Genomic DNA, 19593 nt, shown 5'->3' with positions numbered 1-19593 from the left:
CCGCCGCCTAGTCTTGCTGCCTCATGGCTCAGGCCACCGAAAGTCCCGTGCTTCTACTGTTTTTGTTCAGTTTTGGTGATCAACCCAAGGATTCAAGGTCAGGCATGGGTTACGCGCTTGCTTGCCTTCTGTGACCAAGCACCCGTTCGCGGTGGATATTCTATCCTCATTTACCTTTGCGTGTCTATCCTTCTTGCCAACCCCGTATCTTGAAGGGAGTTGGTCAAGATTTCTACTTTTGCGCAGCTCTTCAATCGGAGTCCAAAGGAACTCCAACGTCGCTCATTTCCATCGCCGCCGCCGAGTTCTCCTTCTCCCCATGCTCCAAGGTCCAGATTACACTTAGGCGACCGTCCCCGTTCTATCTCGGCCGATCTAGACAAACTCAGGATGGCGTTCAGCACGGGGGCCGCGAACCCTGCGGTAGAGCTGGGTCCTGAGCTTCCAGATCTCTTTGCAGAGGTAGGTAGATTGCCAATTTTTTTCTATTGATATTTTCTCCGGTTTTTGCTAATGCATCGCGTAGGAGGTCGGTTTCAAAGGTGTTTCCGGCGATAGCAACATCCAATTCCTCTCTGCGCCTTGGCCCGTCGACGCACTTCCTGCTCCTACCTCCACCTTGCTCGCAGTCGCAGCCACCAAAGGCATAGCGGTCGGCGCAGGACCAACGGCGCTCTCTGTTTCGACTACCGAAGCCATCCGGGCGGTGATATCCGCGGAGTCTGGGAAGGAGAAGGTCAAAACAAAGCCATTTCAACCGCAAGCAACCATCTCGCTTCTCGGACGGCCTACGCATATAGCTTTTGCCTCTGGCGACAGTGCTCTGGTACTTGCTACTGAGAATGGATCTCAGCTGTCGGTATTTGAAACAGGAAGTCTGCTTCAGCCAAATGCGCAGCCCGCTATATCTATCCCTACGAATGGCGCCTCTTTCCGAACAATTGCGCCCAACCCAGCGCAGGCGGAAGATTCCCATTCATCTCTAGTAGCCCTTGTTACAACCAATGGCGAGCTTTTAATTGCGGATCTCAAGGCCGGAAATCTCCTCTCCGGGCCGAACGGGAATATTCTTAAAACCGATGTTAGCTCTGTTTGCTGGAGCAACAAAGGGAAGCAACTCGTAGCTGGTCTGGTGGATGGAACTGGATATCAGATGACTCCCGAGGGTGCACAGACGGATGTCATCCCCAGACCCCCTGACCTCGGAGATTCGTGCCACGGTAAGAGCGTCGAAGAAAGCCTCTTATATATTACACAGCTAACTTGCTCAGTATCATCAATCGCGTGGCTCGAGAACGATGTGTTCCTTATGGTGTATACGCCTAACACGGCAGAAGATAATATGGGAACGACGCCCTCCTCATCGTACTATATCATTACCAGGAAAAAGGGAGCTCCCTTCGCGGCACAGAAATTGCCCGAATTGGCGAGCCCTTTCGGTTATAAACGCGCACCGGCTTACCAATTTATTGCGCGCCTCCGAGGCTACAAGCCACATCTGAATGATGCTTTAATCGTGTCCTCCACGGCTTCTGCGGATGTTGGGCTAATTACCAGATCTGACCAGCCGCTAGCCAGCGATGATGGTGCCAAAGCTGCAGTGGGACATTTTGCTACAACAGAGGTGAACGACGACTCGAAAAAGGCATCTGTTCCTCTGAAGGATTCGGCGTACGAGACCTCAGTGGTTGGTTTAGCACTTGACCTTTCTAGTTCAGAGCCTGTGATAGCTCCTATCCCTGGAGAGGACATCCTTGAGAGTTCAACACCCTTGCCCAACCTTTTACTCTTGAATCATGAGGGTATTTTGTGCTCTTGGTGGTTCATATACTCCGATGCAATTCGCCAGAAGATACCATATGATGGGTTGGCTTCGGTTAAGCCTCAACAACAGCCCGCATCTCTGCCGACTCCATCACAGGTACAGGCCACCCCAAAGCCAACTTTTGGACAGACAGCCTTCGGTAGCCCCAGTGCCCCTGGAACGTCTGCCTTTGGCTCCTCGGAATTTGGGAAACCATCAGCGGCACCTGCATTCGGAACTCCGTCGGCATTGGGACAGTCACAAAAACCTAGCTTTGGAGGTCCATCGACACTAGGAACCCCGCAGCAGCCAAGCTTCGGAAAGCCCTCTTTTGGTACGCCCTCTTTTGGTACGCCCTCATTTGGCGCTCCTTCATTTGGCACGCCCGCGGCCCTAGGCTCAACTGCGCCGCCATTCGGTAAGTCCAGCTTTGGTCAGCCGTCAACGCCTGGGCAAGGACTTGGGTCACTGCCTTTCGGGGTTGGCGCAAGCTCAGGGGGTGGCTTCGGCTCTTTCGCGAATGCAGGCGGCGGCGGCTTCGCAAGTCTAGCCACCTCCAAGCCGTCTCAGGAATCGCCGTTCGGTAAAGCGTCTAGCGACAGTCCTTTCGGCAAACCCTCCGGGCCGTCAATATTCGGTAGCCAGTTTGAGACTTCGGCATTTGGGTCCCAAAAAACGGAGGAACCGAAGAATACCTTCGGCTTGGGTGGTAGTGGTTTCGTTCTGGGGTCGACTTTCAAGGGCGATGGCACCGCCGTCAATGATGGGCCGAAACCAGAGAAACCCTCTGGGTTGTTCTCGTTTGACTCAACGGTCGACGATATGGTTTCCACGCCTAACAAGACCAGCCCACCCACAGAAGCCATGGATGACATGGAGGATTCGGGTGCCACCCCTAAGGACCTGCCCGCGGCAAAGGAACCTGCGCCGTCCATATTCGGGGCGCCCTCCGCACCTGGGTCTTCCATTTTCGGGTCTCTCGGGTCTCAGTTACAGACCCAGTCACCTTTCGGTACTGCTCAGACGAGCAAATCACCTTTTTCACTGTTGGGAAACAACGACGCCGAGAACCAAGCGCCGAGCCCTCCATCAGCCCCCTCGGAAAAAACTGCAATTGCTAGCCCACCCTTGACAAAAGCAAAGCTGCCAGAGCCAGAACCGCCACTTCCTCCCGACTCAACGAGCAGGGTCGTTTATGGACCGGGAGATACATCCGCTTCCTCAAATGTATCTAAGAGCTCTGTTGACGAGGCTCCTTTGCCACCTGATTTCACAGCGGCGCCCAAGTCTCCTGCACCCGGACCCGAACCACCATTACCCCCTAGTTTTACCACAAAGGAAAAAGAAGAGGTGAAAAAGGAACCGGAGGATGCGCCATTACCTCCTGACTTCATGACGCCGAGCACATCATTCACGAAAGAGCCTCCGCTTCCTGATGGCTCAGACGCAGATGAATCAGAGAAAGGTCCCCAGGAGGATGACTCTGATTTTGAAGATAGCGGTGAAGATCTCGGAGAAGATATCACTCATGAGATTAGTCAACCCGATACCAATGCACCTAGCGTTGAGTCGTCACCAGAGAGCTCCTTTGATGCCAAGCAGCCTGATGAAAGTCCAGCTGGCGGTTTATTTGGCAAACAGCTTTCACGGCAACAACCACGGCAGTTGTTTGGAGAAATAAGCAAGCCTTTCTTCCCTCAAAAGGAGCAAGAAACTCCAAGATCACCTAGCCCTGTGCGACCCACTCGCACGCAACAGGGTCTTCCCAAGCTTGAAAATCTCAGGTCTGTTAGTGCTCCTCACAAGCCAGGAAGTGCTCTCGCAGCCCGGAAAGCCTCCCTCGCAGAAATAGCCAAACGGGAGGAACAGCTCAAACCAAAAGCCAGCCGTGCTCGGGAGCTACGACGTGGGCCCTCCCCTGAAGCACAAGAAGAAGCCTTGTCCGATGACGAAGACGAACGGCTTCGCGCAGACCTTGAACGGCCTCTTGAGCCTGTGCCTACACTAGATCCTTTCCTGCCTCACCAGGATTACACGGGCCAGACCGCGAAACCTGGCATTCCCGGTCAGATTGAGAGGCTCTACCGCGACATCAACTCCATGGTCGACACCCTAGGAATCAATGCGCGGTCCTTATCTTCTTTTCTTCTATACCAACAACAGTCAACTGATTCCGACTGGGTTAGTATTCTCAAGAGCGATAGTCCAGCCAACATTCTGGATGAGAAACTGCACCTCCGACAGGTCGAGGATTTGGACGATACCGTCGCTGTCCTTGCGGGCTCGCTTGACGAGCAGCAAGTCCAAGGAGTTGAGGAAAAGCTTGACAGCTGCAGAGCATTGTTAAGCAGAGAAATCATCACGCTTCGCAGCCAGTGTGCTAGTATCAGAAAGACTCTTGATGCGCATACCGACGCGGCCGCGATCGTCTCGGCGCCTCTTTCCGCCGAGCAGGCCAACCTCCAACAGGATCTGCGGGCCTCCTCAGTTGAAATCCAGACAAAGCTAGCGGAACTGGAGTCTGCGGTATCTCTCCTACGAGCTAAGATTGCTGATGCTCCCCGCGCCAATGGATCGGGCCCCGCCAGAAGACGTCCAACAGTCGAGGCCGTCACATCAACCATCGCGACGATGATGAACATGGTGGAAAGCAAGAGCGGCGACATCGACGTCTTAGAAGTCCAGTTGAAGAAACTAGGCATTGATACATTGGCGCCTTCTTCCAGTCGGGAGGGCTCCCCTTTCACGACGCCCAGAAAGGCACTAGGAAAGCTCCCTGCTACTCCCGGATCCCGTGGGACTGTGGATGACCCGGTCAGTTCATACCACACGCCGGAATCGACCGCTCACGGGTTGAACTTCCGATCGAGCATCAACGGCTCGGCAAGGGGAAGTAGGCTTCGGGCCATGGAGACCGTTGGCGATTTCGGTAGCAGACAGGAGGTTGCGCAGTGGAAGGTGAAGATGCAACGCAAGCAACATATCATGGGAGGCCTCAGGAAAGCGATTGGAGAAAAGGGAACCAAGGTTAGAAGTGTGGATGATCTATAACGCGTGCAGATGCTGTATTATGAATTTTAGGTGCTGGGATTTTACTCTTGCTTGCTAACCGTCGAGTCACGGCATGGAGCAATTGGGTTGACACTGGTTGTACATAGATATTACTTCTCTTTCTTGACATTGGCGTGAGTTGGCTTATATGCGCCTAATAAAACAATCAAATCATGTCTTCAATTCTATAGGCTCTTAAGTATGTTTGTTCAGTGCTTCGCTCACCACGACTTGGCCAGTCAGTCTATCTACACCTTCTGAAACTTAATATGCTTCATCCCCAACTTCTCCATCGGCGGCGCCATCCTCTCCCGAATAGGCCCTATACTCTTCTGAAACCCCTCACTCTCCCTCGCCTCCTGATGCTGCTCATAACTCTCCCAACCAACCGCAAGCAAATGCACAAACACCTTCCCCCCCTCAGCCTTCTGATGCTCAAGCTCACCAGGCCTCTCAACCTGCCCAACAAGGAACGACTTACTGCGCACCTTCTCCTCGTTGTCCTCGTTGCATGCTTTGCGCAACGACACGAGGGCCGCGGAGACGGCGGAGCGGTCGTCGGACGAGAGCGTTGTTGGGAAGGGGAGCGGTGCCAGCTCGGTTATGGGGTTTGATGTGAGAGTTGATGTTGCGGGGATGTCCGTGTCTGTGGGGAGAAGGGTCGTGAATAGTTTTGTGATGTTTGTGTTTTCTTCGACGAAGTCGGCGAGGGGGGAGCTGGTTTGTTGAATTCCGCTGTGCGAGTCGGACCAGTCTGTTCAGATTGATTAGTATAACGCTTCTTAAACTTGACATTGCCCTTGGTGGACACGCAAAGTAGAGGGAGGATGCGCATCGGGAGAGGCTGAAAGTAAGGTTCTTGGGATGGAGGAAACCAACCAATCGCCCAAATAACTGCCTTATCATCCTCCTTCGTGCGACCCCATGCAGATCCGAGGTATCCGCTTTGCTGTTTTGTTGCTTGGAAGACGTCGCGGAGAGCGCGACCTCCCTCGCTCGAGGGATCCTCGGGCTTGACGGAGCTCTTGGGCTGGAAGTATACGAATTCGGTGACGTGGGGCATCTTAGCTCGAGCTGTCTCTCAGGGACTTTGCGATTATTGTTTCGGAAGAGATGCTGTGCGATTATCTCGTCCTTTCGAGTTGCAGTCCGGGGGAAATAATGAGTAGCTTTAAGCTTAAGGTAGATAAGGCTGATGTCATGGCGGAAGTCGTGGTTGTGTCGTGGTGATGTCAGCGCCGCTAATTGTAATCAGGGTGTCTATACTCCGGTGAGGTAGATGAGCACCTCAAGAACAGGTGGCTAATAAGAGTTGAAAAGGAAATAAGCATAGTTAATTGAGATAAAACAACCGAAGCTTGAGAAGCGCTTTTCAAATAGTACAACAACGGAAAACAAGCATGTCCCGAGACGAAACCACCAATATCACCATAACAGACGACTTTTATGTCGATAACGCATCCCAAACTGCTCCTGAAAGGCAAGCCAAATACAAATCATGAGCTTGCAGTCTCTTAGATGCGGTGCTTTTCACTCTCTATAGGACGAACAGTTAGATATATATGGGACTTGATAGATGGGGACTTATGACTGAAAGTGGGACTAACCGAGTCTCGAGTAGAGCATGTACAGCGCCATCTGGTTGCATTCCTGCGTACCCGTGATGGTTACTAGACGCTCATTGCTGTTCTCCTGGGGCTCGTTGATCTTGATAACACTGCCACTGAGATGTCGGATCTCGTTGATCTTGGCGCCGCCCTTTCCGATGATAGCTCCGACCATATCGTTGGGGATATAGATCTGCTGAGTTAGTGGCTGACCTGGCATGGCACCGCCAACGGGAGCCGCAGGAGTCGGACCACCTCGTTGCTGGGCTGCTTGTGGTGCGCCATAAGGCGTAGGCTGGTGAGGTCCGGCTCCGCCATATGGAGTCTGGGGAGCGCCGTAGTGCATAGACTGCTGGGGAACTGGGGCAGGTGTGTGTTGTCCGGCAAGGTACGGAACGCCGTAAGCTCCAGCTCCTGCGCGGTTCTGGTTGCCCTGGCGTCTGAAAGTGTCGGGGTGACCATACTGGCCACCAGCGGGCTGGGGCACGTAGGGCACAACTTGCATACCACCTGGAACCGCTCCGGCGGGTCCGCCGCTCCGGGTCGCGTATGCAGAGGCTGCTGGTCCCCCAAAGCGTTCTGTAAGCTGCTCAACAAGAGTCACAGCAACGTAGTAAGTAGCGATGTGAACAGCATCTGCAACACCGAGAATGACAAGGGATCGCTCAGTAGAAAGGGGCAGGCACGCATCGGAGGCGTTAAGACGAGCTCCAGAAGCCTCTTGAATCTCTCGGATACGACCGCCGCCTTTGCCAATGATCGAGCCGATGAGGATGTGAGGGATTAGCAAGCGCAGAGGGTAGGTCTTGGATTGGGCAGTGGAGGCAGCATCAAGGGGTTCGTTGTTCAAGGTGCGGATGATTAAGCCAAAGGCCTAATATTGAGTTAATGTCACAGCTCGGGGAAAGAAATGGGTGTGGAAACAAACCTTTGCAACGGCATCTTGTGGGCCGCTGACAGTCAAGATACGCTCGACGGCACCGCGGGAGTAGTCGCTAACAGTGCATTTGGCGCCTGACAGACGGCGAATTTGGGATACATTCTCTCCGCCCTTACCAATGACGGTGGCAGCCTCTTGGCTGGAAATTACAGCACGGATGTGAATCCAGTTAGACTCGTCCTGCGGCCGCTGCTGCTCGCCCTGGGCGCCGGCTGCTTCACCATGAGAAGCCGTTGACTGGATCGGCTGTGTTTCACCAACCGCTCCCTTGGAGTTGGGAGCATCCGGAACGACAGTATCACCCTGGCCATCAGCTTTAATGTCGGCCTTCACGTCGGCCTCGGATTCTTCTCCCTTTACTACTTTGTCCAGAGCAGGGCGTTTGGCCTCTGGCTGGTCGTTCGGCCCGGAGGGTGAAGAGGGATCCTCGAGGGGACGCTTGGTCGATTGTAAGGCGGAGGGTGAAGCGGACATGATGTCAATTGTGCAGCCTTGTTTCGATTACTCAAAAGGTCGAAGTGGAACAATATCAGTCTTTTGCTTTATTCGATCGACTATGTACACCAGGAATTCCCAGAAAAGCGTGCTGGTGCGGCGTGGGAGAGGGAATCTGGTGCTTGGAGGAACGGGGGAGACTGGTGTAATCGTGCAGTGAGATGAGGCTGAAGGAAGGAGAATCGACGTAGGTGAAGTGCTGTGAAATGACGGACGTTGGATATTTGGAGAGCAGGGAGCTTCGCGAGAGCAAAGCGGTGCTGGGATAGGAAGAGACAAGAGAAAAGGACTTGAATCTGATCGGGTACGATGGAGACCAAGAGTGCTTGTGTTGGGCGATGATTAGATTGCAAGGGTCGGGCGTGCTGGGAGCGGACGAGTGCAACGCGTGGGGAAATGGAGTGATCAATAGTAGGAAAAGAAATCTGAAGCGAAACGGCTGCTAAAGCTCGTTCTATCCTTTTCCCTCCTGATTTACACGATGCGATGCCTTCGCTTGTGCAGTTGTACAACACAAATGTCGCTGCGACGCCCTACAGAGCCAAAGAACTCGAATAGAGTGCTGGAAGAACGCAAAGAAGCGGTGAAGCAATCGAGTTCGCCGTCTCAATGTCGAGAAAGATGAACATAAGAAAAAAGGAGGAGCTTGAGGATGGGAAAAGGGTCAGGAGTTTCGCGGTGAAGAGGTGAGGTCAAGAGAAGAGGATCTGCTGGCACGGCACTAGCCCGAACTAGGTAGGATATCTAGCCACGTGATACCCATGGGCATGTTGGGTCGCGCTCGAAGCTCAACGACGCGTCTGCACCTAAGTGAGAGACCTCGCAAATCGCTAATATTGAATCATAACTTTGGTCGCAGATATGGAGGTACCTCAAGAGCGGGTGGACAAAGTCCAAAGCTTCGCTGAAGACCGCCAAAAAGCCGAGAACTTCTATGAGGAGCAGCGACCAAGCTCATCTGATACCCAAGCCTACGAGAAGAAGCTCGATAATACGCTCAAGGAGCTTCACGATAGAGTCAGGCAGCAAGAGGAAGACCTGCGCAAGGTGAATATAACAGCAATTGACCCAAATATATTCAACACCAGCTAACACGGTACAGCTTCGCGCCGCCAACACTAACGATATCTCCGAGATTGGTGCCGACGCCTCGTCGCGAATCGCACAAGCACGAAGAGCCAAAAAAGCATATGATTCGCTCCTGAAATCAGAGACCAAGCTGCCAAAACCCGAATCGCCGTTGCCATCCATCATTGCCCTCGACGAGACATCGCGCATCATCAGCGAAAGCAAGATCTCGATCCTAGCAACAGCAGAGAAGCTTGCGAATGCGCGACAGCGTCTAAAAACAGAAGAGACGAGTTTACGCGACGCCCAGCTGATAAGAGATGGACTACGGAAGCGAATAGACAATATCCGGAAAGATAAATCAGCTAGCCGGGAAAAACTGCCTTCGGAAGTTGCGCGCGAGTTATTAGAGGAACAGAGATGGGAAAAAAACGACCTGGACAAGGACGCAGACCGTATAAGGGCCGCACTGTATACTTTCTGTGATGAGACCCTTGCGTCGATGATAGCAGCTGAAGACTTGGGGGGTCCGGCAGTTGGGGATGTGGCTGAGGTTTCTGACGCTGCCTTGGCAGCTGGTTATACGCGGCATGGAAAGCCGAAGAAATCAAAGCCTGTGGAAGAAAACGACGAAGACAGCAATCAGCATCGGATCGATGATATGCTTCGCCGTCAAACAGGGCAGGAGAGCAACCAGCGGTCGAATAGAAGAAAGGCCGCAGCGACTGAGACACATGAGCTTCTTGATACCTTACTAGACGCAGGTTCGTCTTATTCAGAAGTACCGCACGAATCGGCCGCGTCAAGGTTTTTGGTGAGAGCAAAGGTAGCTCAGTTCCACCCTCGCGATGCTAGACGGTTGAGGTTGATTGATTTCGGACGTTCCCTGAATGATTAAATGCAAAGCCTACGAGTTCATATGACATCCCCAGACACGCCAGTAGAGGACTATCGAATAGATCTAACATTAGTATATATGCCTCCCACAATGAACCTGCGACGCCCCTATATAACGTCTGAGCGAATATCATGTTTATGAACGAGTTCCGAGAGCAAAACACCTAACATGCAATGCAAGCAATAACAACCTAACCTACCCATCCGGCAATATTTCATGAAACTCGTGATATGATCAATGCAGTCAAAAGCCGGGCAATATCTCCGGGTCTCAGAGCGGCATCATAGCTATCTGGCTCGCGGGCTGTCTCGGTTTCCCCTTTGGCTCTTTGCGCGAGGTGGAGCGGCCTTGTGAGCGGCTATTAGTATTATTCGACTTGGGTTTGCGCGGACCTTTCGTCTTTGGCTTCGCATCGCCGCTCTTCCGCCGAGGTCGTTTGCTAGTGGTCTTCCGCTTCTGAAATTTGGAACTCCCGGCTTTTGGTGACGGGCGATAATCATCACCCGAATCATCGTCGAAGGGTTGCGGGGTTCTCGAGAAATATTGGCTGGTGACGACTGAGTTCTCAGGCTGCAGCGTACTGGCATGGTCCACAAAATCGTCATCAAATTCACTGAATTCGTCGCTGCTAATGTTGACGACGTTATGGTGGTTTGGATCAGGAACAACGCCATCGACATCTTCGCGGTCCCTCTTGAGTTCGGCATAGCGACGTTGAGTGTCCCGGAGTAGCTTGAGCACCCTGTCGCCGTAACGTTCAACCTTGTCCGGATCAATGTCATCGATCTTGAGCATTTCTGATTTATCTGCAGTTTTATCAGTAACGATTCTTGAGCATAACTTGTTTTGCTTCTTGTTCTTCCGTACCTCGAGGGAAGACTATGACCATTTCACGAAGGACGGTATCGCTAAATGGCTGGTTCCTAAGACCTTTTTGCAGAACCAACTATTGCAAACATTAGCGTCAGCTCCGACAGAGAATCCTGTGAGGCGTACATCTTGGCAGTAGTGTTTGACAGTAACCATGAAATCTTCTGCGACAGTCTTGTGAAGAGGATCCAGTTGATCATATCGGTGGTCCTGAGTAATGGGAGGTCCAGGTTGATACTTTTCCTTCCGCTCACTTTTACCAGCAATGCGAAGTGGCTCAAATCCATCGCTATCCTTATCGCTATCAGAGCCATTTGCGGCTGCTGTGTGCCGATAACGGGCTAATCGGCGCCGATTTGCTGTCTGAACTGGTGACGAGACGTTGGTAGACTGCGGTAAGTCATTTCTCCCGGCACCGCCACGGTGTTGAGCATTGCCATTGGAAGAAATTGGGATGTCAAGTCTGAGACGACGCCGGCCATTTTCAAAGTCGGCTGCACGGGATCCCAGTTTGACATACTGCGTTGGAAAGCTCCCCACATTTACCTTATTCTCCTCTTTCAGGGCCCTTTCCGCAAATAACTTGTGGAAAAGTCGTTCCGCATCCTCTATCGTCATATCTGAGCCAGCTCCAAAGCAGGGAACCCGCCTATGCTCGGGGGATCTCCATGACTTTGTGGTTCCGAGAAAAGCGTTGACACAGTAATTTAGTGTAGGTCGGTATTCCAGGTCTTGGAAGTACCGAACAATCCTGATCACTGCTGATGCGTGGTCGGAGAAATCTCGTACTTCAAAGGCAGTATCTAACGTGCAGTTGTCACAAGAAGAATTGCAGTCTTGCCGCTTGAACGATTCGCTGAAATAGGCTAGAATCTGCACCCTCCTGCAATCCTTCTCGTTCTCGCAATATTTCTTGACATCCTGCAGCATCTTCAACTGTCGAGCCTTTTGCGCTTTACTGGCATCTTCGTTCTTTCTTATCATGCTCTCCATGGCAGTGACATCGCGTTTACCGAAGTAAAGGTAGCAGCCAGAACGCCTGCCATCACGTCCTGCGCGCCCAGTCTCTTGGTAATACCCTTCCAAGCTCTTTGGGATGCTGTGATGTATGACAAACCGCACATCTGGTTTATCAATCCCCATACCAAAAGCAATGGTCGCGACTATGACGTGTATCTCTCCAGTTTGCCAGCTCTCTTGGGTCTTTGCTCGTTGCTCGGCATCCAAGCCTGCGTGGTAGTACGCAGCTTTGATGCCAAAGTCTTCTCGAAGAGCTCCTGCTACCGTTTCACAATTACTCCTTGAAAAGCAGTAAACAATACCAGATTTGTTCCGGTACGAGGTGCTGATGGTTTCTGCTATGCTTTCTAGAAGCTCCGCGTTCTTGCCTTTCTGACGCACCTCATATGTGAGATTCGGCCTGTTGAAGCTCTGAGTAAACACCGCGCAACCATCCATGTTCAGGTTGTGAATTACATCAGCCTTGACGTTCTCCGTAGCAGTTGCTGTTAACGCCATCATCGGAATTCCTGGTATTCGAGCCCGAAATGCACCGATTACTTTGTAGTCCGGACGAAAATCGTGGCCCCACTGGCTGACACAGTGGGCTTCATCAATGACAATGCGCGCCAATCTGTGGCGATCATAAAGTCTTTCGAAGGTGTCGGTAAGGGCATAACTTTTACTGATCATCTCTGGAGTGATATAAAGCACCTCAATATGCTTTTCGGGACTTCGGTCAGACAGTGTGCTCAGTATCCACTGTCGTTCAGCCTGTTTCGTCTCACCATTTATCAGGTATGCCTTGACTTTTTTGCGTCGCAAATTGGAGACTTGATCTTGCATCAGACTGAGCAGTGGTGAAATCACGATTGTGACACCCTTGGTTCTGCCACTTGCAACAACGGCCGGGAGCTGGTAGCATAGAGACTTTCCTCCTCCTGTTGGCATTAACACGAAGGTATCATTCCCATCCAAGATTGAGTCAATTGCTTCGAGCTGGTTCATTCGAAATCCGCGCAGGCCGAACTTTTCTTTCAAGGCAGTCTTAACGTCCTTTGTCCACGGATATTCGCTCCATAAAGCACTGTGGGTCTGAGACTTTTGCGTAGAGGGGAGTCTAGATGCATTTCCAGAGGTTTCAGCAAACACCGGACGGCTGGACAGCTCACGCCGTCCCGTTGAGAATGATTGATCTTCCGAGAAATAGTCTGCCGCCTCCAGCATATCCTCATCAAGGACATCAATATCGAATTCGTCAATATCTTCTATGGGTGGCAGAGGGGAGCCCATTGTTCTGGTAAGCATTGTTTCATTGTCACTTATCATTGGTTCATCATAGTCGAACGGGTCACATCTCGCCGGATTTCTGAAGCTGGTGCTTTTTGAATGCACGCCACTCTTGGAAGGGTTGGAGGGTAAGACTTTATTGGAAGCGGGCAACGCAGGCAAGTGTTTGAAACTACCACTTGCCGCAGGGCTTTTGGCAATGTTCCTGTCCTCGTAGCCACTGCGATTGGTAGATGATGTGGTTTGAGGTAAAGGGCTCAGGCGCTCCACGTCAGATGACGGAGCTCCCAGCGAGAATCTGTCCATAGCTGTGAATAGATCAGATTCTGCGAGCAGACGATCCATGTCGTTTTCGATGTCTTTCATTTGCGAAGTGAGCTTTTTCTGCTGTTCAATTGCTGGCGGGGTAGTTGAAATGGCTCCTCGATCGAGGGCTTTCATAATGGCGTTCTTCAGATCTTTCCATTCGGATTCGCGCGACAAATATTCGGACTTTTCTGCTTTCAAGTTTTCGACGGCGTTAAGCTGAACTGTGAGAGTCCCGTTCTCTGACATGAGGGCGGATAACTCAGGAGTGTTTTCACCTCTCAGCATTCCTTCATAAACCGTATTTGAGTTCTCTTTGATCTTGTCTCTCAGGCGAGAGACAAGCCGATCAACCAGGTCTGTAGAGATATTTAGAAACATCAGAACGTCTTTACTCCTTGGCTCAGTGTCGGACTTTGCGGCACTCGATGGCGGTGGACGAGCGCGAGAACTATGCGGACTTGCATCGCACTCTCTTGTAGGAGCAGGACGCGTGATTTCCGGTATGTCTATCGAATCAGGAGAAATTGGCACCCTTCGTTTGGGCGAAGTGCTCAACACAGGGGAGCTCGAATATTTGTCTAACGGCAGGACAGGATACAATGATTTGTCTGCAATGCGAGGTGACGATTTCTTCGTCTCGACGAATCCTTCAAACAAGCTCCTAACACTCTCGTCATCGGAATCAGGGAAAGCTAGGGCTTTACTGACGCGCTTAGAGGAAGATTGGCCCTGTTGCTTATTTCTCGATAACGGAGCCTCATCTCTCGGCGCGTGTCGGGGAGTATTCGCCGAGGTAGTTTTATCAGTTCGCACGGTGTTGCTGGAGACAAGAGGCAAACGGACCTTCCGACTTGAGTCTCTCGCAGAGAGCAGGTCAGAAGCGTACTCATCACTCTTTCTCTTCTTCCCTCGCTTGTCCGTAGGCTCCTTTCTAGATGCAACATCTTCAGTCCAAAGCCTGTGCGGCTCCTCATAGTTGTCTTTACTAGCGGAAGACGTGGGACGGTAATCAAAGTCCTCCGTTAAATCAATCGTATCAATGTCTTGTAACGAAGTTGGTACCTCCAACCTCCGTTTCGGTCGAATAGGGGTTGATGTTCGCACGTCAAGGTCTCGAAAAGAAAATGACGCACTCGGAGCATCTTCATATTTCCACTAGTCAGTACAATCCATGCTCCAGCATACTGGCGGTTCAAACGTACCTTCGACCGTTTTGCTGCGGGGCGTTTGAGTTGCTTCCCGCTTTGAGGGCGAGCGCGTCGAGGTCGAACTTTTCGAGGTTTTGTGATCTGAGCTAGGCGGTTCTGTGGTGCAAGTGAGCATTCGAGATTTGCTCGCCGATGGAGGAGCCAGCATCAGGCGCGCCATTTCTTCTTCGTCCGAATCTATCAGGATTCCATTGTCCACGTTATTTCTGACCGACGGTCCAGCAACCGGTTGAGAGTCCTTGATACTGAGGTCTTCCGTCTGGCTGGCGATCAACTTCAACGTTGGTGCTGGGTTGCTATGAGAGTCGTTCGAAGCGGTAGCGGTCTCCCACGCGGGCGGCGTTAGGACTGGGTATAGCGATGGGCCTTGATCCAACAGCCATTTGAGATGAGTCTTCAAATTGCTTTTAGTCATAGGGTCGTGTGTATCAGCTCATTGTTCATTCAGCGATCTCGATCTGGGGCACTCGTGACGGCGTTCGCTGGACAATTCCTCGTTGCTCGACTCAAGAGCCATCAATAACGGTTGCTATCACGCGTCTCCATAGCGCAACGCGCGGTCACGTGAATGGTGGGCTGGCAGTGCTAGTTTCCTGCCTCAGGCTGAAACTGGCTGTCTCCGACGACTCGAAATCATGACCTCGATATACCACCATTAACCAGTCAGATACGGAGTACATCGCTGGTAGGGCTTTGTGTCAGATCTATGATGTTTGGTTTACCACCTTAAGCTCAGATCTTGGAGTTTTGCCGAAGACAACCTTGGGTGTTGTTATGGTCAACCGCAGAAGTATATAACAATGTAGCGCAGATTTCGTTTATTCTACCCACCACAATTCCCCTATAACGGCAGACTATATATATCCTTGACTAGACTTAATCCAGAGGCCCCAGGAGTCATAGTGTGATTTCTCCTATCATGACAAAACTGTTGGGCTGTTAAACTTTGCTGTAACCGCGATACACGATATAATACCAGCGTATCAAAAATGGAGGGGGATTAACAATTTTTCTGGGCCCCGCGCTGGTGACTTCGTACACATTTGACTATCCCTTAACCAATTTATACGTACTATTCTATTTCCGACAGGGAATTATTGCCTTTTCATATCTGCTTTTGGCAAAAAAGCTGCCGAAAAGACCATCTCGCAGTCAGGCTGTTTAGTGCACACCAGCTAGAAGTATGGGCAAAAAGAACAAGAAGACCGCCGAGCACAAAGAGCGAGTAGCGGCAAAAGCATCCAAGAAGGCCGACAAAAAGGACAAGAAACACAAGACCAAGGGCCGCGATGCAGACAGTGACGCCGAAGAAGCCGATCTAGACGCCATCCTAGCACAATACGCCGAGGAACAGGCTCGATTCCTCAAGGTTACTGAGGTCGTCTCAGAGCCCCCATCTCCCCGATCCTCTGCTACTGTGCTTGCGTCCCCGTCGAACAGGAACGAGTTGCTGATTTATGGCGGGGAGTACTTTGATGGTACGCTGGCGACTTTCTTCAACAATCTCTTCGTCTACCTCATTGATAGAGGGGAATGGAGGGAGGTTACCAGTCCCAATAGCCCGCTGCCGCGGAGTGGGCATGCCTGGTGTCGGGGTGGGAATACAGGGGGTATTTATCTGTTCGGTGGTGAATTTTCGTCTCCAAAGCAAGGCACGTTCTACCATTACAATGATTTCTGGCATCTTGATCCCGCTACGCGGGAGTGGACACGCATCGAGACCAAAGGGAAAGGCCCTCCTGCTAGGAGTGGTCACAGGATGACATATTACAAGGTACCTACCTAGGCTGTCTTCACTTGCTTACTTTTCCGATTCTAACGTCCGTCAGAACTACATCATCCTGTTCGGTGGATTCCAAGATACATCGCAACAGACAAAGTATCTCCAAGACCTCTGGATCTACGACACCTCCAACTACACATGGTTCAATCCCGTTCTGCCAACAGCATCCCAAAAGCCCGACCCACGGTCTTCATTCTCTTTCCTGCCCCATGAATCGGGATGTGTGCTGTATGGCGGATACTCCCGCGTCAAAGTTAGCACAGGAGGAGGAAATAGGCCCACAAAAGGTGGCCCGCAACGCATAACAATGAAGCCAATTGTCCACCAGGATACATGGTTCCTTCGAATCACGCCACCAGCCCCTGAAGCGCCCTCCTCAACGCCACCAACAGTCCGCTGGGAGCGCCGCAAGAAACCCGCAAACTCACCGAACCCGCCTAGAGCTGGTGCTACAATGGCATACCACAAGGGGCGCGGTATCTTGTTCGGTGGTGTGCATGACGTCGAATTAAGCGAGGAGGGTATTGACAGCGAGTTCTTCAATACGCTGTTTGCCTGGAATACGGACCGAAACCGCTTTTTCCCTCTAACTCTCCGGCGACCCAAGACGACAGCGAAAAGCCAACAAGCAAACCAAGCAGCCAAGTCCCGTAATAGAGCAAAGGCCGACGAGGAAGAGCTCCTGCAGAACCTCAAAGCCCTAGAAGCCAAAAAGGGGATAAGCCTCGACGACGACGACGACGACGACGACGAACTCCTACAGAACAACTCCAAAGACGACGAAGAACACGTCGAGCCTGAAAAGCCTGCCGTGGTCCGCTTCGAAATGCCTCATATGCGATTCAACGCCCAGCTAGCAGTGCAGGAAGACACCCTCTTCATCTTCAGCGGGACCTTCGAAAAGGGAGACCGCGAGTTCACCTTTAACGACATGTACTCCGTCGACCTAGGGAAAATGGACGGTGCGAAAGAGATCTTCTATAACGAGCCTGGCAACTGGCATCTTCTCAACGAGGAAGACAGCGATGATGACATGGACGAGGATGATGGGGAGGGAGAAGACGAAGGCGAAGACGAGGAGGATGCCGATGCTATGTCCCTTGACACTGGTACTGCTTCTCCCGCACCTACAGACACCACCGAGGTAACCGTACCCTCTGTAACGAAGGAAATGGAAAGCCTCGACGTCGAGGAAGTAGGAGAGCCATCCGTCCAGGATAGCAGACCTCTCCCGCGCCCCTTCGAGAGTCTACGTGAGTTCTTCAGCCGGACGTCGGAGGAGTGGCAGAAGATATTGCTTGATACGCTGAAAGAGCGGGGCGTAGCTCTAGAGAAGAATATCAAAGAGCTCCGTAAGGATGCGTTTAGTATGGCGGAGGAGAAGTGGTGGGATAGTAGAGAGGAGGTTATGGCATTGGAGGATGAGCAGGAGGCAGCTGGTATTGGAGAAGTTGTTAGTATTGCTGACCGGGGGGAGAATGCTGGTGGCGCTGGGCGCCGAAGGTGATTATGGATGGTATTTACAACGAGCATATTCAGGAAATGGTATTAGTATATTGAACATTATTTACAAATTGTCTGTATGCTGTTCCACTATGTCTTCAACCCAGCATGACTGCACCTTGTAAGCGCACTATGCGCCCTCAGCAACGCTGTCCAGGATCTCCTTTACGACAGGGAAGTCTTTGTCTGCCTGAACCCTCCAGTTTGAGATGGCAAGACGACAAGCAGGCCTCCCTTGCCAGGAGGTACCGGAGACGAAAATTCTGAGCGTCGCATCAACTTTAGCCGCAAGCTGACGATTCAGCTCCTCGTCTTTAGCGCTAAACAAGACAATCGTATACACCCTCTCAACAAGAGCTTCCTTGCTGGTCACCTCTGGCAGTGCATTGTACTTTGGATGGTCAAACAGCCACCCGGCGATCATCCTAGCCAACCGAATCTGCTCCTGAACCATAGCCTGATACCCCGTGCTTCCGTATGCCACTAGCGAAGCGTAGACAGGCAAAGCACGGAATCGCCGCGAGTTCTCTAGGCCAATGTTCAATGGGGACGGGATCGATGCTGCGCTGTTTCCTGTCAGATAAGCTGCGTTGGCATTTTGGAAGACGTCGAAAGCTTCGTTCTTGTGTCGGCAGAGGAAGAAGCCGCAATCGTAAGGCACATTGAGCATCTTGTGCCCGTCTCCAGCTATGGAGTCTGCTAGTTCAATTCCTTCACATCCCTTTTTGACGGCGTTGTATTGAGGATCGTCTGAGAGGAGGCGCGCGAAAATGCCAAAGGCACCATCCACATGCAGCCAGGCCGCGTATTGATCACAAAGTTTGCGCAGCGCCTGCATGTCACCAAGGCCACCCGTGGCGAAGTAGCCAGTGTTGACCTCGCCACATGAGACAGCGACAATGGTCGCCTTATTAGAAGTGCGCAGCTCGGACTCCACCAAGTCCAGGTCGAACCGTAGAGGATCGCCGTTAATGGAAACATCCTTGACGTTCGCCCGGCCAAACCCCAGGATACCAGCGGATTTGACAAGCGACGAATGAGGCATGGTTGAGAGAATCTGTAGCCCTGCGAGCCCAGCTGCTTGCATTGTCTCGAATAGCCCTGATTCGCCTGCACTTTTGACAAACGAGACACCCTTTCGTTCCAGAGCAGTGCGCAGAATATATTCTCGCCCACATGCCAGCCCTAAGATATTGCTCGCCGTAGCCCCAGTAGTGAAAGTTCCATTGTGCCATTCGCAACCTAATTGAAGAAGGTCGACCAAAAGACCTAAGGTGGTATACTCGACATCCGTCGCTATGGTGTGCTCAGTGAGATGCACCTGGACATTCTGGTCGTAGGCAGAAACGATCCCATCAGCGAAAAGAGCAGCCGGCGTAATACCGCCAGTAACGAAACCATAGTAAAGCGGGCTAATGCTGCTTTTATTGAACGCTGGGACGAGGTCTTCGAGGACATGACGTCTTGTTTCTGCGTACCCAATGCCATTTCTGTCAAGCGATTGAGGCAGAGATGCTCTTGCTCGCGTGAGACTTGCAGCGTCAGGCAGGACTGTTGACTGTTCGGTCTGTGAGATCTCCCATAGCTTTTCCTGGAGCTGGCCGTGCTCCTTTGCGGTGGCCTTAACGTCGTTGACATTCATGATTGGCTCCTTCGTTAGCGAACAATGTTCAGATAGGCTTCGCGTGTTATACAAAGAAGGTTGCGGGGGGAGAGTTGCGAGAATGATTCGTTTGTAGTTTGGTGGGGAGCTGAAACCACAAATACT

The 19593-nt window shown here is 51.8% G+C and overlaps 7 protein-coding genes across 7 annotated transcripts; 3 read left to right on the top strand and 4 right to left on the bottom strand.

Annotated features, from left to right (window-relative positions):
- Nucleotides 1-3: 3 nt before the first annotated feature.
- On the top strand, nucleotides 4-4959 carry BDV17DRAFT_168721 (FG-nucleoporin NUP159). The gene is made up of 3 exons (XM_073754781.1): nucleotides 4-462; nucleotides 527-1220; nucleotides 1272-4959. Exons 1-3 carry the CDS (start codon nucleotides 391-393, stop codon nucleotides 4853-4855), a joined length of 4350 nt encoding a protein of 1449 aa, XP_073619462.1. The 5' UTR covers nucleotides 4-390; the 3' UTR covers nucleotides 4856-4959.
- A 66-nt stretch (nucleotides 4960-5025) lies between these two features.
- On the bottom strand, nucleotides 5026-6187 carry BDV17DRAFT_168709 (uncharacterized protein). The gene is made up of 2 exons (XM_073754779.1): nucleotides 5735-6187; nucleotides 5026-5609 (listed from the first exon to the last, which is right to left on the bottom strand). Exons 1-2 carry the CDS (start codon nucleotides 5916-5918, stop codon nucleotides 5104-5106), a joined length of 690 nt encoding a protein of 229 aa, XP_073619461.1. The 5' UTR covers nucleotides 5919-6187; the 3' UTR covers nucleotides 5026-5103.
- On the bottom strand, nucleotides 6144-7876 carry BDV17DRAFT_300063 (telomere maintenance protein PBP2; the record flags this gene model as incomplete). Its single annotated transcript, XM_073763998.1, has 3 exons — nucleotides 6144-6392; nucleotides 6463-7336; nucleotides 7391-7876. 3 exons carry the CDS (start codon nucleotides 7874-7876, stop codon nucleotides 6370-6372), a joined length of 1383 nt encoding a protein of 460 aa, XP_073619460.1. The 3' UTR covers nucleotides 6144-6369.
- An 842-nt stretch (nucleotides 7877-8718) lies between these two features.
- BDV17DRAFT_253238 (uncharacterized protein) lies at nucleotides 8719-9889 on the top strand (the record flags this gene model as incomplete). The annotated part of the gene is made up of 2 exons (XM_073756634.1): nucleotides 8719-8944; nucleotides 9000-9889. Coding segments are annotated over exons 1-2 (1046 nt in total), but the record flags the coding sequence as incomplete, so codon positions are not given.
- Nucleotides 9890-9952: 63 nt separating this feature from the next.
- On the bottom strand, nucleotides 9953-15013 carry BDV17DRAFT_253236 (RecQ family helicase MusN). Its single transcript, XM_073756633.1, has 4 exons — nucleotides 14534-15013; nucleotides 10860-14473; nucleotides 10731-10809; nucleotides 9953-10669 (listed from the first exon to the last, which is right to left on the bottom strand). The coding sequence occupies exons 1-4, from the start codon at nucleotides 14952-14954 to the stop codon at nucleotides 10134-10136; spliced, it is 4650 nt and encodes a 1549-aa protein (XP_073619458.1). The 5' UTR covers nucleotides 14955-15013; the 3' UTR covers nucleotides 9953-10133.
- A 578-nt stretch (nucleotides 15014-15591) lies between these two features.
- Nucleotides 15592-17846, top strand: BDV17DRAFT_253234 (putative Kelch repeats protein). Its single transcript, XM_073756632.1, has 2 exons — nucleotides 15592-16313; nucleotides 16369-17846. Exons 1-2 carry the CDS (start codon nucleotides 15723-15725, stop codon nucleotides 17827-17829), a joined length of 2052 nt encoding a protein of 683 aa, XP_073619457.1. The 5' UTR covers nucleotides 15592-15722; the 3' UTR covers nucleotides 17830-17846.
- Nucleotides 17847-17955: 109 nt separating this feature from the next.
- On the bottom strand, nucleotides 17956-19467 carry BDV17DRAFT_287565 (pyridoxal phosphate-dependent decarboxylase family protein; the record flags this gene model as incomplete). The annotated part of the gene is made up of 1 exon (XM_073761197.1): nucleotides 17956-19467. The coding sequence occupies one exon, from the start codon at nucleotides 19465-19467 to the stop codon at nucleotides 17956-17958; it is 1512 nt and encodes a 503-aa protein (XP_073619456.1).
- Between the last annotated feature and the right edge of the window lie 126 nt (nucleotides 19468-19593).

The sequence above is a fragment of the Aspergillus undulatus genome (assembly GCF_047715775.1).
Source record: "Aspergillus undulatus strain CBS 261.88 unplaced genomic scaffold BDV17scaffold_5, whole genome shotgun sequence".
In the NCBI taxonomy this organism is placed as follows: Eukaryota; Fungi; Ascomycota; class Eurotiomycetes; order Eurotiales; family Aspergillaceae; genus Aspergillus; species Aspergillus undulatus.
Note: the sequence above shows the minus strand (reverse complement) of the source record. Positions and strands in the feature narration are given on the sequence as shown.

What these genes read in the sequence shown, in the direction of transcription:
- BDV17DRAFT_168709 (XM_073754779.1), bottom strand. Translation starts at nt 5,918, where the DNA reads ATGCCCCACGTCACCGAATTCGTATACTTCCAGCCCAAGAGCTCCGTC. An exon ending in GGCAGTTATTTGGGCGATTG is followed by an intron (nt 5,610 to 5,734) that starts GTTGGTTTCCTC and finishes CAATCTGAACAG; the next exon opens with ACTGGTCCGACTCGCACAGC.
- BDV17DRAFT_168721 (XM_073754781.1), top strand. Translation starts at nt 391, where the DNA reads ATGGCGTTCAGCACGGGGGCCGCGAACCCTGCGGTAGAGCTGGGTCCT. An exon ending in TTCCAGATCTCTTTGCAGAG is followed by an intron (nt 463 to 526) that starts GTAGGTAGATTG and finishes TGCATCGCGTAG; the next exon opens with GAGGTCGGTTTCAAAGGTGT. An exon ending in CCTCGGAGATTCGTGCCACG is followed by an intron (nt 1,221 to 1,271) that starts GTAAGAGCGTCG and finishes TAACTTGCTCAG; the next exon opens with TATCATCAATCGCGTGGCTC.
- BDV17DRAFT_253234 (XM_073756632.1), top strand. Translation starts at nt 15,723, where the DNA reads ATGGGCAAAAAGAACAAGAAGACCGCCGAGCACAAAGAGCGAGTAGCG. An exon ending in ACAGGATGACATATTACAAG is followed by an intron (nt 16,314 to 16,368) that starts GTACCTACCTAG and finishes AACGTCCGTCAG; the next exon opens with AACTACATCATCCTGTTCGG.
- BDV17DRAFT_253236 (XM_073756633.1), bottom strand. Translation starts at nt 14,954, where the DNA reads ATGACTAAAAGCAATTTGAAGACTCATCTCAAATGGCTGTTGGATCAA. An exon ending in CCGCAGCAAAACGGTCGAAG is followed by an intron (nt 14,474 to 14,533) that starts GTACGTTTGAAC and finishes GGAAATATGAAG; the next exon opens with ATGCTCCGAGTGCGTCATTT. An exon ending in TCAAACACTACTGCCAAGAT is followed by an intron (nt 10,810 to 10,859) that starts GTACGCCTCACA and finishes TGTTTGCAATAG; the next exon opens with TTGGTTCTGCAAAAAGGTCT.